Source organism: Rhinatrema bivittatum, chromosome 3 (assembly GCF_901001135.1).
Source record: "Rhinatrema bivittatum chromosome 3, aRhiBiv1.1, whole genome shotgun sequence".
NCBI classification, from domain to species: Eukaryota; Metazoa; Chordata; class Amphibia; order Gymnophiona; family Rhinatrematidae; genus Rhinatrema; species Rhinatrema bivittatum.
This window is the reverse complement of record NC_042617.1, coordinates 561,813,641-561,830,111: the sequence shown is the minus strand read 5'-3', so window position 1 is coordinate 561,830,111 and position 16,471 is coordinate 561,813,641. Positions and strand designations below refer to the sequence as shown.

General features: G+C 42.8%; 1 protein-coding gene across 1 annotated transcript in view; it reads right to left on the bottom strand.

Annotated features, from left to right (window-relative positions):
• Nucleotides 1-5,346: 5,346 nt before the first annotated feature.
• The window catches only part of LOC115088866 (interleukin-20 receptor subunit alpha-like), a 31,722-nt gene continuing 20,597 nt past the window's right edge, over nt 5,347-16,471 (bottom strand). The window contains exons 5-7 of the mRNA XM_029597040.1: nt 13,958-14,105; nt 8,798-8,934; nt 5,347-6,239 (exon numbers count right to left, since the gene is read on the bottom strand). Of these exons, the coding sequence (XP_029452900.1) occupies nt 5,673-6,239; nt 8,798-8,934; nt 13,958-14,105 (852 nt within the window). The 3' untranslated portion in view covers nt 5,347-5,672. The remainder of the gene's footprint in view (nt 6,240-8,797; nt 8,935-13,957; nt 14,106-16,471) is intronic.

The window sequence follows — 16,471 nt, the reverse complement described above, 5'->3', positions numbered from 1 at the left end:
TTTTTGGTTAGCTTTCTGTCTCTTGTTTTAGGACTCACAGCCTAACACTGTTAAGAGAGTGAGGTGTTTCCCTGCCTAGTGCACTCCATTCCTCAAAGGGATTGCTTCAGGTTTTTGAATACATTGAACTGTTTTTGGAAATCCATTCTGGAAGTTTGGGAATTTTTTTTTCTTTTTTTAAATCACTGGCCTTGGTCGCAGCAGGGAACTGGTCCTGCCATGAGAGACCTGCTGTGCTCCTCTCACTATCAGTGGAGGGACTGTGGAAATTTACCTTTAACTTTATCTTTAATAAAATTTGTTAATTGCCAAAGCACTAGTAGGCAATATACAGTTTCAACATTCATAATTTAAAGTTAACGTAAACAGAAAACAATCCTGCAGCAATATATGATTTTACAATAAAACTATCAGTGCTGCCATTAAATTTGTGCCCTGAGGACAAGTTTAAATCATCAAGCAAAGGCTAATCCAAACAAAATTGTTTTGAACAGTATTTTAAATATCTTCCAAAACTCTGCGCGACGCAGCGTGACGCAGCGTTCAGTCAAGGAGTTCAATGTTGGCGTAGCTATTGAGAAAGCACAGTTTCTGGTAGATGCAAGGCATGCCAGCTGCACGGACGGACAGTCTAATAAATGTCTCTCTGAGAGAACGTCAGAGAATGCGTAGCTTGGTACAATCTCACAAATCACAATTGATTAAGTTTGTGAACCATGGTACAGATTTTAAATTCAATCCTTTCGTGCACTATTATTAACCAGGGCAGGTCAATTAACGTGGGACGTTAATCCTCTTAATCCCCCTTGAAGGGTTCCAGGGTCTGCTGGTTCCCCCCTTCACTGGATCTCTCATAATTGTAAATGCTGCCGCTGGACCCGTCCCCATATCCCCCCCTAGTATCAATTTATCTTGCCACATCCAACCACACCACAGACCCTCCCCCCCCCCCCCCCCCCATCTCCCTAATCCCTAAAAGTCCATGCTGGGAGCGAGCTATGAATTTACCTGCTCCCAGCGAGCCTCAGCAGGGCTTCTCTTATAAACTGCACTGGAAGCGCAGACTACGCTTCCGGTGCTAGCAGTAAGTACCCTTTTAGTGCTAGAAATGTAAATTGTGTGCAGTTCACGCGTCCAGTGCAGTTGATGAGAGAAGCTGGGCTGGAGCTCGCAGTGAGTGGGTAAATTCATCTCCTGACATGAACTGATAGGGTTTGGGGGATGGGGGAGGGTCCGGAGGGGAGGGGTGGCACCGTATATGGAACCTGGGAGCTGGGGTGGGACGGAGGGCCTGGCGGCAGTGGTTGCGATTATGAGAGAGCCGAGGAAGAGGATGGGGGATCACTGGAAGACCTCAGAACCCTTTGCTAACATTTCAAAAGGGAATGAGGAGTGGGGGTTCCATGGCCTGACAGGGCATCTATAGAAGTTTGGAGGGGAACATAGAAAACTGGGCCCTAGGCCATTCCTTTTAGTGCTATTAACTGGATATCTTTTGAAAATATCTGGTTTGGTAGGAAGTTAACCGGCCACACAGCCAGGTAACTCTAGACTGGCTCTGAAGCAGGTCTAAAGTTATCTGGCTAGCTTAGGCAGTTATAATAAAAAATTGGCTGTTTGGGCCTTATTTTCTATATCGCACGCTTGCGCTACCAGCGCAAGCGTGCGATAGCTGGAAAGCTTAGCGCAGGTCTGCACTAGCCGCATTGGGGCGGAGTCGGCTCTGGAAGAGGAGGAGTCGGGGCGTCACCGGGACCAACTCCGCGAAGACGGCGCCGACAGCGAAAAGGTAAGGAGCCTTTTCGCTGCCTATTTCGCATCAAATAACTACATCTTTTATGGTGTAGTTAATCGGCGTGACGTGGCGGTGCGATCACTGCTGACTAGTGTAGGACCGCCCCCCCGTTAGCGCCGGGATTCACTAAGCCTTGTGGCATTAGTGAATCCAGGCCTTAAGCCGGATAACTCCTCTTAAAATGCCCCCGGAATGCCTCTTTTATAATCCGGCTAAAATCAAGCCATATAAATGGCTCAATATTCCAAAACTTACCATTTAGATGGATAACTTTCAAGTTACAGTACCTGTCTCAATGACTTTGAATATAGACCTGAGTGCCTAAATTTAAGCATTTCCAAATTAAGTTTATCCAGGGATCCCAACCGCATTAAATCTAGCTGGCCACATTTTGACTATCTAGGTTTAGGAAATATTTAGCTGAAAACCTAGCTGGTTAGGTTCAGGTGAAAATTGTCCTAAAGATAAGCAAATAGAATTATCCGGATACCTTACCTACTCCATGAGTCTTTGAATATGAACCTCACAATCGGGCCGATACAGTAAAAGTCGTGGGAGAGCGGGCTCTCCCAGCGCGCACACAGTCCACTCTCCTGTTCGCGTGATACAGTAAATAAATTTATTTAAATTAGGCCTGGCGGTAAAAAGAAGCACTAGCGCCTCTTTTCGGACAGGCGGCTGTCAGCGGGTTTGACAGCCAATGCTCAATTTTGCCAGTGTCGGTTCTCGAGCCCACTGACAGCCACGGGTTCGGAAACCGGACGCCGGCAAAATTCAGCATCCGGTTTTCAACCCGCGAGCCACGGGCCTATTTCAAATTTTTTTTACTTTTTTAAACTTTCGGGACCTCCGACTTAATATTGCCATGATATTAAGTCGCACTGGCGAAATGTGCGGCTTGGCTGCACATTTTACTTACTGAATTGCGTGGGAATACCTAATAGGGCCATCAACATGCATTTGCATGTTGCGGGCACTATTAGGTTCGGGGGGATTGGACGCGCTATTACTCCTTACTGAATAAGGGGTAAAGCTAGCGCGTCGAAAACGCGAGTCCAAATGCCGGCTCCATCAGAGCACACTGTACTGTATTGGTCTGAATGTCTTTAAAAGTTTCAGCTCATTGGCATAACGAAAACATAGCTATATTCCAATATAAGAAGAAGCGTTGACATTGTGGAAAATAGTTATTATTTCATGGAATATTTATGTTGCTGTTATCTAAAGCCAGCTATGCATACACCTCACTTCCCTGATAATTGAGAATATTCATCATTTTAATATTGGAGAAAATGAATCACATTTTCTTTTCAATGTCCTCACTATAAATCTAATCTGTAGCTGATTTATTTATTTATTTATTTATTTAAGTTTTTTTATATACCAACATTCAGGACGATAGTCCCATCATGCTGGTTCACAAGAAACAGGGGTGCAATAATAATAAAACTTTACAATTTGAACAATAGTGCAGAAAAAGCAGTTACATATAACAAGGAAATCAATAACTTGGAGTGAGAAGGAAGATGAAGATCAGATAATTATATATAAGTATAGATAGCATTGAATAAATAACATTTATTAACGTTATTACTAGCGAAGCGTGTTGATTGATGGGAGATTAAATAATGTTGGAGTTAGGAAATGCCTGCGAGAACAGCCACGTCTTGAGTTTTTTCTTGAATGTTGAGATGCTGGGTTCCATTCTAAGATCCGGGGGAATGGAGTTCCATAAAGTTGGACCGGCTGTGGAGAATGCCCGATCTCTAAGCGTGATGTGTCTGGTAGTTTTGGCTGGAGGTACTTGAAGTGAACCTTTGTAAGCATCTCTTGTTGGTCTTGTAGAGTGGTGTAATCGGAGGGGGATATGGAGATCGATTGGAGCTAATTGATGGATGTTTTTGAAAATGGTGAGAATGGCCTTGTAGATTATTCTGAAGTGTATGGGCAGCCAATGAAGGTCCATCAGGATAGGGGTTATGTGTTCTCTTCTCCTGGTGTTAGTGAGTATACGGGCGGAGGCATTTTGGACCATTTGCAATGGTTTGGTGTGTGATGAGGGGAAACCTAGCATGATGGTGTTACAATAGTCCAGCTTTGCGAAAATGATTGATTGTAGAATCGTTCTAAAGTCATGTGTGTGGAAGAGAGGTCGTATTCTTTTCAGCACTTGGAGCTTATAAAAGCAGTCTCTGGTGGTTTTGTTGATGTTGGCTTTCAGGTTTAGGTGATTGTCAATTAGAACTCCTAGGTCTCTTACTTGTGTAGTATTTGGTACGGTAGGATGGGTGAGTGTGAGGGAGCTGTTTTCTGGTGTGATGAGTAGAAGTTCCGTTTTTGATGAATTTAGTATCAGGTTGAGACTTGTGAGAAGCTGTTTGATATTTTGGAGGCAGGTTTCCCAGTGAGACAGAGTTTTTGCGAGTGACTCTTCGATGGGGATCAAGACCTGGATATCGTCTGCATAGAGGAAGTGTTTGAGATTGAGGTCGGTGAGAAGTTTACATAAGGGTAACAGATAAATGTTGAACAAGGTAGGAGACAGGGATGAGCCCTGAGGGACTCCTACTGACGCGGGGTGAAGAGAGGATTCTTTATTATGAATCTTAACCTTATATCCTCTGTTGCTGAGGAAGGTTCTGAACCATGATAGGGCAGTGCCTGAGATACCTATGGCTGTTAGTTGATTGATGAGAAGGGAGTGATTAACCGTATCAAATGCAGACGAAAGGTCGAGTAGTATCAGAAGGAAGGCTTGTCCTTTGTCTAAGCCTAGGATGATGTGGTCAGTCATAGAGATGAGGAGGGCTTCTGTGTTTAAGGTTTTACGGAATCCGTATTGTGATGGGAATAGAAGGTTATTATCTTCAATGTAGTTTGAGAGTCGTGAGTTTACCAATTTTTCCATTATCTTGGCTATGAATGGGAGGTTGGCTATCGGTCTAAAGTTGTTAGAATCGTTTGGGTCGAGATTTGGTTTTTTGAGCAGGGGTTTGAGTGAGGCAAGTTTGAGGTTGTCAGGGTAGAATCCTTGTGTAAGGGAGCAATTTATGATATCTGCCAAGGTTTTGGAGATAGATTCTGGAATTGATAGTAGTAGTTTGGCTGGGATGTGATCTGAAGGGTGAGAGGAAGGTTTCATTTTCCTAAGAATTCCTTGGATCTCAATGGATGAAGTTGTGTCAAGTTCTTCTAACCGAGTGTAGTTGATTGAGGGTTGAGGAGTGGTTAGTGGAACAGTGGGGTTCGTGGGGAGCTGTGATAGAAGAGTATTGATTTTGTTGCTGAAGAATAGAGCTAATTCTTCCGCTTTCGATTGAGCTTGGTCATGAGCAATCTCTGGTTGGTTTAATTGTGTGAGGTTGGCTACATAGCTGAAGAGGGCTTTGGCATCGAATACAAGGTTGTGTATCTTCGAGGCGTAGTAGTCCCTCTTGGATCTTAAGGTGCTTGATTTGTATTGCTGCAGAGATAATTTGTAGATTGAAAGGGTGTTGGTTCCTGGGTTTTTGCGCCATTTAGCCTCATTTTGTCTTAGTTGGAGTTTGAGCTTTCTTAGTTCTGAAGAGAACCATGGCTGTCTTTTGGAGGAATTCTGGTGTGGTTTTTTTGTAATAGGGGGTCATAGCTTGCATTTGCTCTTCAATGATATCATTGTACCTTATTTTGACTACATTTCATTGACTAAATTTACAAACAATGACAAGTAATTAGATAAATTGTATATGGAAGGGTGACTCAAAAGTGTATATTAGTAGATGCATCTGTTAAAATACATTATAATGCAGAATTTGCTCTTCGCATGTCCATCTTTTCCATTAGTGGGCTTGCCTATGGACCTATAGGTATGTTAGAACTAGAACATATCTTAAACCTTTCACTCCAGAGTTGAGGAGAGTCCTGCATATGAAACAGATGTAGCACAATATGATTCCTGAAGCTCATCTCCCCCCTGTAGACACAATCCCCATTTTCCCTGGAAGGGATCTTCTACTATACTGCAGTTTGCATACGATTCGTTCTTGTTAATGCATGGGAGTCGAAGATGATGCGGTTGAGTAGGTTTATTCAGATTTGCATACACCACTGCATTCTTCGGCTTTGCCAGTGATTGCAAGAGACTTTCCTCCAGCTCTTGCATGCTTGGCGATGAGGTACCTTGAGTTGGTAATACGGAAGTATGGTTGCTTTCATCAAAGCATTTTATATAGGTGGGATTATGTAACTCTATGTTGCCAGCTGTCATGTTGTAGTCTTCATTTATATACTCCTCTTTCAGCTGGATTTTTGAAACATATCTGTTGTCCCACATCTCGTTGCTGCAGTTGTTCAGCTTCACTTCCAGGATATATTTAACGGTCTCCAATTTTTCATAGATGAATGGAACAACTATCTTTTTCTCTTTAAAGCAACTTTCTTTCTTTGGCTTTTCACCAGGTAGATTCTAAAAAAAAAAAAAAAGGGGGGAGAAAAAAATCACCCATGTTAAAATATAAACAAATGGAAGGGTGCTTGTATACATTTTATGGGAAGAGAAACAGAGATGGAACTTAGAACTGCTTAAATATTCAAAGCCATTTACCCTGGTAAATTATCTGTTTGAAAACTGCCCTCCCTCAATCTAGTTAAAAGTTCACGTGGGGATCTGTAGGATTCATACTTTTAGAGGAGGCATTCCCGGGGATAAGATTGAGGCAGGGTTGGAAAGCAACAAGCATAGCATGGATTTTCTAGCAAAAGCCTGCCAGGAGAAAAAGCAAATGCAAAGTCCATGAGCCCTTTGCTCTTGTGGGCAAATTTCAAAAGGAAACTGTGCACCTGGAGAACAGAAGCCTGGCCTAGGAAGGGCATGAAATCCAAGCCCCTAGCACAGCAGTGTGCAGCAATTGCCAGTGGGCCACCAGACTGGTCCAGGATGAACCTCTCGTGGTAATTTCAACCTGCGAAGTGAAACCCAAATGTCTTCTGAAAGACATGCAGTTGGGTCATGTGAAGCCCTGCTAAGAAGATCAAAAGTGAAACTGAGGACAGACAGGCTGCAGATCATTAAATTAGATTTTATGGCAAATACTGCTATCGTTGGTCTTTAAGAATGGCAAGCAAGTCTGCTTTGGAGGTTCTTCACAGTAAGTATTCACATAGAAACATAGAAATGACGACAGAAGAAGACCAAATGGCCCATCCAGTCTGCCCAGCAAGTTTTGCTTTTTTTTTTTTTTTCTCATACTTATTTCACGAACTACATTTGAGTATCCTGGGTGAAATTAAAACAAGAATGTAAGTGATTTCCATGATTTTAGTGTCCTAAAATCCAGACTTGTTTGCAAATGAAGGATTAGAGAGAGCCATTCCTGTGCAGGAGTTAGATTGTGGTATGGCAAACCAGGATTTCTGGATTCAAGTCTCAACATTGCTTCTGGGCTTCTGTGTGACCCTTAGGGAAGCCAATTTATTTCCCTTCAGCTGTTATTGGGGAATAATATTCCTATTACTATGGTTCAAAGTGCTTTGAAGTCCTGTTTAGCTGTTATGTAGGTCCATAATTGTCCTTGTAATTATAATTTCTTTGATTATGACAAATAAAATCAAAAAAATTGCGAGACGTAGAACAACAGATCCTGTGAGAACAGAATCCAGGACTTAAACTGCTAAATGTTTTAGTGCTCTGTTTCCTGACTGTTCTCTGCACGGCATCTGCTTCTTCACGCTGATAACCTCTTTAACTCCCAAGAATAGTCTAGTGCAGGAGAGGCTAACTCCAGTCCTCAAGACTCTTTAACAGGTCTGCTTTTCAGGGATATTCACAATGAATATACATGAGATATACTGTACAAGGTGAAATCTGTAAATAAAGTGAATTTAAGCATAGCATCATAACAGTTTAAATTCACCTTATTTATTGACCCACCCTCCTGTTTGTATGCACTGCCTCCACTACATACAAATAGATGTCATGCATATTCTTTGTGGATATCATGTAAAGCAGACCTGTCTGTGGCTTTTGAGGACTGGAGTTGGCCACCATTGGTCTGGTGGTTAGAGAAGCAAACCGAATTGGAAGAACTCATGGACTCTATAGTTTCCTATCCAGTTCCCAGCAAAACCTAATGCAAGTCACATTGGGGGAAAATGCAGGGCTGGTGCAAGCATATTTGGCACCCTAAGCAAACCTTAGGTCATTCTCTCACCCCACCCCCAACTTAACTACTGGCAGTAGTGGCTCCACCACAGCACTCCCTTCTTTGACAGTACTGGCAGTGTGCAGTACAGCACCTCCTCTAGATATCACACTGGCAGGATTTTGCTGTCCCCAAAATCTTGGTGCTCTAGGCGACCGCCTAGTTTGCCTAATGGAAGCTCCGGGCCTGGGAATATGTACTAAAGTGTGATAAGCTGTTTATTGCATGGTAAATGTCTTGTGCTGTGTACTAACCACTTACTGTCTCTGTTAAGAGACAATAAATAGTGTTATCGCAGTCTTCTACTTAAATATGGTAATAGCCATGCTAATGAAGAAGAATGAGTTGGCATTCTGCCAGTATAGACTAAAGTCTAAGAGCTGCGGTACTACTTACCATGGGAATTTTTTTTTTCTATGTTTACTTACTGAGGCAGTGCATCTTAATACAATTATCAGACTAAACAGTAAAACAAATAGCTTGCAATTAATTGTCACTTTTAACGTTGATGGAAAATCAAATGTGTACTATGAGATCAATTTCAGATCCATTTTATTACATGCATACTCTAGTGTGAAGCTATCATATCCATCAATGGTTTACCTTGTCTGTGTCCTCCCCCCAATCCCCTCCAACAGATAATAGACGACTAAAATAGCTGTGGGAACAGGTAGAAGGGCTCGGCCTTTCTGGTTTACAGTCTTATATAATGAACCTATCTCAAAATGGTTAAGTTGCATCATGAACCTGGCATCGTATAACAACAGTTAGCATTTGCTGAATTGCTAAACTTTTTTTTTTTTGAATCATAACTCATGCTTACCAGTGCAGAAGGAAGTTGTATTTGGGGGTGAGATGCATATTTGTTAAGCTTACAATAGATTCTGGAAAGACAGGCCAGGAACAGAATTGCAACGGCTGGTACAACTGATCCCAGTATTATTTCCTTTGTTTTTACACCTGCAACAAATAATAACAGACTAATAATATATTAGTATACATAAGGGTTTTATTATATACAGGGATTCTGATTTTAGGTGTTTATAAATTGTAAATGTAGGCGTTTATTTTCCAGCTAATTAGGAGGTCTTTTGGAGTATCCAAATCTATATTCATCGGTGTTTTCATGGAGCAGGTACGATTTTTGGGTGCCTTTTTTTGGTTGAATCAAATACATACATTTGTGCAGCTGAGGAGTCGTTAGCATGGAAAAGGCATAAAAGCAAAGGGGAGGCTTCAGGGCAGGGAAAGGAAGGGTGAGAATATTAGGAGAAGTGGTGTTTTTCTGGTGTTTAATACACATCTGTTTTCAAATATCTAAGAGAATTTTCGATATTTTCCATTTTCCTCAGTTGAGTCATATCAGATTTAATCAATGTATCTTGAACCTTTTGTGAAGTGGTAACTTGTTGACTTAAATCCTCCAGTCTATGAGAATGAGAGTCAATTGTAGTTTCAATTATTTGAAAACGATTGGAAAAAGTAGAAGTGACATCGACCAGTGAAAAAATAGACTTTTCAAGAGTAACTAAAGCTGACCAAATAGAGTCCAGAGTTATCACAGAGGGTTTAGGCAAAAGAGGTAGAACAAGATGAAAATCATCTGAACCTTCACCCCCTTTGAATAGCCATTGCCTCTGACAGATTACTCACATTTTCCCCTAGAGTAGAAGTAATTAAACACATTCTGTCCGCAGGATTCTCTTCACTTTCAGAGTCCCCGACTTGCTCCGAGGACACTTAGAAATTCTCCAAAATATCAGCAGATATTATTGTGGCTCAGGAAGTGCATACTTTGAATCACTCAGTCTTGTTTCATTTTTAACAGCACATGGTAATTGGTAAAAGTGTATTTTGATTCTGCCAATTATGTGGGTGTATTTTATTTTGCTAATTTGACCCTTGAGTGCAGATTATATTAAGGGGGGCCATGGTTGTCTGCTTCTTTGCTTTGGGTGAAATGAAGAGACAATATAGCTCTTTGTTCTTTTGAGAGATATTAGTTAATACTTTTTCAAGATTTCAAATGAATCATTCTATTAATAATCGGGATTGATTTGATTTAGTGTCAGTCTTGGGAGGTACTAGTTTGCAAGGAATAGCATTAGTGTATAGGCTCTGTAGTATGCAACAAAATAGCAGTGTGGTCTTACACTAACTGCTGCAGTGATGTGTCATTAATCTGACAGTCTGCTTTGCCCTTAGTTTGAGATTTTAATATTGTAGGCTTTTGTTTGTCCTTTGTCTTGTGGCCTCTGCCCACTGACCTGAATGAGTGTTCCAGTTTATATTAATATCTGGTAGTGGGTTCAGACAGCTGCACACTTCACAGTGTCAGTTCTCATTTCAAAATTATAAATTTAAATGCAGCACTCCTTCCACATTTATTTTATTTATTTTATTTATTTATTAACTTTTATTTACCGACATTCGTGAAGCACATCATGCCGGTTTACAAAGAACTCAATTGGAAGATACAGTACAACGATATAACAAATATGACATTGAAAACAATAAGATGTTGCTAAACGAGAAGCAGCAAACAGAGAAACCAAAAAACAAAAATCACCAACATAAACAATATTAATGAAACCAAGGAGTGGAAATTTAGAAGGAGGGTAGGTGAGGGAGGGGGGGGGAGGGTAAGAGGTAGAAAGGTAGGAGGGGGTGGGAAAAGGGGATAAGGAAGGGAAGGGGCGAAGGGCATAATTTGAGGAAAAAAGGGGGGGAGAAAGGGGATAAGGAAGGGAGGGGGAGAAAGGCATAAATTTGAAAGAAATGAGGGGGGAGGAAAGGATAACGATGGGAGGGGGAGAAAGGCATAGTTTGAAGAAATAAGGGGAGAGAAAGGCAGAAAAGAGGGATACTATGTACAGATGACTAATGTACAGGATTCACTTAACTAAGTAGGATTATGGAAGAGTTGAAACAGACGGTATTCTTTGGGATAAAAAATGTCTTCAGGGGTATAAAAGGGAGAGTGGAGGGAAAACGTGCACATGCACCAGATAGTGTAGCAGTGGTGCACTTGTGGCACTGGGCAGGCAGAAAGTTAGTACTGAAAATTAAATTTTCTTGGTGTATGATTTGCTGTCATTGATTTATCACTGGAGGGGGTATGACACTATCTTTGCTATCTAAAGTGTGTGTGTTTGTCCTGCATCATGTGGCCTGGTGGGAGACAGAGAAATTAGAGTGGGGTTTGACTGGTGAAAGATAGGAACAGGTGTGTGGGTGGGGAGCTGATTGGTGAGAGAGTAAGAAACTGGAGTAGAGGGTGACTGGTGAAAGAGAGGGACTGGTGTGGGAGGTGACTGTGAGAGAGTGAGATTCTGGTATGAGGGATGACTGGTGAGAGTGAAAGAAACAGGTGTGTGGGGTGACAAGTGAGAGAGAGAAATTGGTTGATAGTGATTGCTAAGAGAGATGCTGTTGTGGAGGGGAATTGGTGAAAGAGAAGAGAGAGACTGGTTGGGGTGGCTGGTGAGCACAGAGCATCAGAGAGAGAGACTGTGGTGGTGGTGGGTGACTGCTGAGGGAGAAGGACTGGGTATAGCGTGACAGATGAGAGAGTAAGGGACTGGTGTGAGAGGTGACTGGTGAGAGAGAGACTGGTTGAGGGTTGACTGGTGAGAGAGTGAGAGAGTGAGAGAATGGTGCATGGTGTGACAGATGAGAGAGAAAGACAATTTGGGGGTGATTGGTGAGAGGGACAGGAGTAGGGGTGACTGGTGAGAGAGTGACGACTGCTGTGAGGTGTGACTGAGAGTGAGAGAGGCTGGTTGGAGGTTACTGGTGAGTGAGAGAGAGATTGGAATGAGGGTGACTGTGTGAGAGATAATGGTTGGGACAGGGGATGACTGGTGAGATAAAGACTGGAGTGGTGAATGACTAGTGAGAGAGAGACTGGTGTGTGTGTGTGGGGGGTGACTGTTGACAGAGTTAGAGACTGGTGTGGGGAGTGACTGGTTAGAGAAACTGGTGTGAAGGAGGACTGATAACAGAGAAGAGAGAGTGGTTGGGGTGATTGTGAAAGAGACAGGAGGATTGGGGGTAGCTGATGAGCAGAGAGAGAGACTGTGGTGGTGGTGGTGGTGGGTGACTTGTGAGGGAGAGGGACTGGTAAGAAGGTGACTGGTGAGATGGTGAGAAAAGTGACTGGTGAGAGTGAAAGAGACTGGTTAGGGGTGACTGGTGAGAGAGAGCCTGGTTGGGGTGGAAGTTACTGGAGAGAGAGATGTGTGGAGAGGGACTGATGAGAGAGAAAGATAGACTGGTTGAGAGAGAATGTGAGAAAGAGACTTGTGTTGGGATGTCTAATGAGAGAGAGAGAGACTGGTGTGGGGGTAACTAGTGACAGAGAGAGACTGGTGTGGGGGCTGGTGAGAGAGTGAGAGACTGGAGTGAGGGGGAGTGACTGGTGAGAGAGAGACTGTGTGGGGACTGGTGAGAGAGTAAGAGACTGGAGTGAGGGGGAGTGACTGGAGAGAGAGAGAGAGAGAGAGAGAGAAAGACTGTGTGGGGACTGGTGAGAGACTTGAGTGGGGGTGACTGGTGAGAGAAAAAGAAAGACTGGTTTGGAAGTTACTAGAACAACTTACTTAATTTAAAAAAAGGCTAAAGGGAGGTAACGAGTGCTGTACCAATGTACATGATCATAGCCAGTAAGCACTAACCATAAAATTAGGGGGGAAATGGAAGAAAAACCCTCCAACGAACTATTTTAAAAATAAAATTGAGCAAAAAATGACATGAAATGAAAATGACACACAAAAAAAGACCCTGCCTAACCCTATTAATTTTATTTTTATTTTACATTTACATTCATTTTTCATCCTTTTTTGTGTGTATGTACAATTGATTGTGTTCTTTTCTGGAATCTTTGGGTAGAGAAAAGGGATTTCGGGTATTGGTGCAGTGGAAGAAGGGGGTTCAGCACAGAAAGGGGATCTTGGGGGAGAAGAGGAAAAGGAAGAGGAAATCTCAAAGATGGCGAAAGAGAGAGGAAGGTAGAAAGGACTGGAGATGGGGGGGGGGGGAAGGGGAAGGAAAGAAGATCAGGAATTGGGAGAGAAGAAGGAGAGGGAGAGATAGAACTGGAGATGGGGGAGTGAGGGACAGAAGATCAGGGATGGGGAGAGAAGGAGAGGGAGAGATAGAACTGGAGATGGGGGAGGTGAGGGAGAGATCAGGGATGGGGAGAGAAGGAGAGGGAAAGATAGAACTGGAGATGGGGGAGGTGAGGGAGAGAAGATCAGGGATGGGGAAAGAAGAAGGAGAGGAAAAGATAGAACTGGAGATGGGGGAGGTGAGGGACAGAAGATCAGGGATGGGGCTAAGGAGGGGAGATTTAAGAATGGGAAAAAGTTGAGAGAGGGAGGGATGCTCCAATATTGGGGGAGGCTGGGGGAGAGAAGGAGATTCTAGATTGGTGGGGAATGAAGTGTCCTTCCTTGGCTCCAGTTCTGCTCCTTCTAACATCTCTAATCTTTCTTTTCCCTTTCCTCTCCCATTTCCTCTTTCCCTCCCTTCTATCTTCATCCCTGGTCCTCCCACCTTCCCATTCCTGGTGCCCTCTCACACACATATATATATCCTTGGTACTAACCCCCCTCTCTGTCTCTCTCTCTCTCTCTCTCACACACACACAAACACACATTCTTGTCACAGATTCTCTCTCTTCTTCTCTCTTCCATCCCTTCAGCCAACTCCCCAACTTTTATCTCCCCATCCCCTCTCTAAACCCCAGCTGATTTCTGTCTCCCCCCCACCACCTGAGCCTCTCTCTCACCTCACTTCAGATAATCCCCTCTTGCTTAACCCCTCAGACAGTCCTCTCTCTCTAGTCCGTCAGCCTCTCCTTCTAAACACAAATAGAACACGTAAAGCCAAGGGTCACTAATTTGGTGATTAGTGAGTTTTTTCACTCTAGAATATTTATATTTCATTGTTACCCTCCTCACAGCTGGCTGCGAAAGCTTACCTTCTAGTGTAATACATTGTTCCTTACTGGGATGACTTGTTTTGTTGATGTGTACAACTTCTATTTTTGCAGAAATGCAGTAGCACGTTCCAGGCGTTAAATTGGTTATGTTCCACATATTTTCATCGGTCACATATGTCTTCTGCAGCTATACAAGGCAAAGAACTGAGCTTAGTTCTTAGCTACTTTTTCTCGATTTTAATATCGTAGCCAGTTTTATTTTCAGTCATTATACTCCATTCCCCACACCACCACTTCCAGTGTCTCTGCAACATGTGATGCTATCCTGCTGCTCAAAGCTGGCATGCTTGAAAGTGAGGCATGGGGAGAGGGCATTTTAAAGGATTTGACAACATTTTTCCTCATAAAATGAGAGAAAGCACCTTGTTAAATAAGTGGCTCATACTGAGCTGCAGACTATCCAGGTATGTTACCAGGATAAACTTGCCAGGGTTACTTACACCAAATATTCAGTGATGCAGCTGTGCTGCTGAATAAATCCGGGCAAAACTAAAGTTACCCTGGCACGTTTATGCATATACCTGTAGGACAGTCTCTCAGCATGACTAACGTTATCTGGATAACTTACCTGGATAACTTTCAGTATCTGAGCAATCTGGCTAAATGAGCTGGATAACTTCTACCTGCTCAGAAATGCCCTCTCTCATCGGGATAAATTTTACATGAGCGCTGACTTACCTGGGTAGAATGTATCTGGTTAGAGAGGCGGAAATAAAACATATTGGGGTTTCTCTGGATAACTCAAAAATTACCTGGACAAACCTTTGGAATATGGATCACTAAATGCCTAAGGAGTGAATTTCAAAAAAGAGTCACTGGCGTTAAAAAGCCCATATACGCGAGTATATGGGCCAAACATGAGCAACTTTCATTTTAAAACCGGCAAACTATGAGCGCATGCAATAGAACGCATGAAAAAAGGGGAGGAGCAGGGGACGTTCTGGGCGGGGCCAAGATTGATACGGATAAACCCCAATTTTAAATGCGGTGAATGCAGCGCTGATTGCACTGCTTCCTTCACATATTTACTTCTGCTCTTTTTCAGGTTTATGTCAGAATAAAACTTGTTATAGCCAAATACTGGCCGGGTGAGGGGTCTGGGTAAACTGGGGGGAGTGCAGGCTGAAGGATCAGAGGGAGTCTTGATGATCTAGAGATAGACTGGGCAAACTGGTGGACTAAGTGGTCAAACTGGTTATTTCCTTCATACGCGCATGTTTTAAAATGTGCTCACTAGCATGTAAAAGCCAACAAGTCCTAAGGAAAGATATGCTAATGACATTTCCTCGTGTAACCGCTTAAAATTAGAAGCACACATATGTACACTAGGCTTATTTTAAATTGTGCGTGCGTAGTTGAGTGGACGATTTAAAATTCCACTGTAGGTGTACTCGCACCCAGATACGCACTTATGTGGGCACACACTCACTCGTTTTAAAGTTACCGTCTAATTGTTTTCGTGCATTAATATATTGGTTGAAATCATGGAAATGGGTGACATCTGCAAGCTGAGAAAAAAATAATATGCAAAGCTACTTTCTACTTCCTTTTCAGCCAGAATATGTTTGTGACACCAACTAAGCTTCACTATATCTTATCACAGGTAATGTTCCAGCATGGGGAGATTCCCAAGGAGCAGGGTCACGTAGAGGTGACAAGGGGGTGGTCCATCCATCCCTGAAAGTCTGGGACAGTGAGGAGCAGTGTAAATGATGACTCCACAAGTCATTGGGAAGGATCTGAGGAGCTCTGGAGTTAAGTTATGAGGCAGTGAAGAGACCAGGGAGAGCAGGAGAGATGAGACATGAAGAAAAGGAGGCATCCAACAAGGATTCAAGGAGAGGACTGTCTTTTACAAGTAAGTGAGTAACCGAGAGTAAGAAAAGGGGATTCTGAAGAGTTCCTGTTGGGGCTGAGGTAGCTGAGCTAGAATAAAGGCCCTGTTAGGAAGACAGCAGGATCCTTGTGTTAGAAACGGAAAGTGACTTATAAGGAATTATATTCACTTTTTTAGTGATTTTTGCAACTTAAGAAGCTCTTTCCTAACTTGATTTTTGCATTCTGAACAGTCTTCATTTTTGTATCCTAACTTTTGGATTTTATTTTTTTTTTCTCAGTACACACACCTCCGTGAGTGTGGACTGGTTATATTCAAGAGTGATCCCTTTTAGGGCCCTACAAGTTTATCCTGTCCCCATCACAGAATCTGTGTTTCCCAGTCCTCCAACGAATGGGTCAGTGCTCAGCAGGGACTGGAATTGTGACCCTCTTCCCAGTGGGAGGGTGGGGACTGTAACATGCTTTTTGAACTCATCAGACGTGACTCTCTCTTCCTTGGTAAATGCTGCTAATAACAACTAGAGAAAAATAATGACAAGTCGCAGTGTGAAGGACTGAATCCATGTTCACGACAGTAGCATAAGCATGCTCATCTATCAAACTTACAAGAAGCTGAAGAGAGATTTTCATGGCAAGAGTCTGGATGGGTAAAGC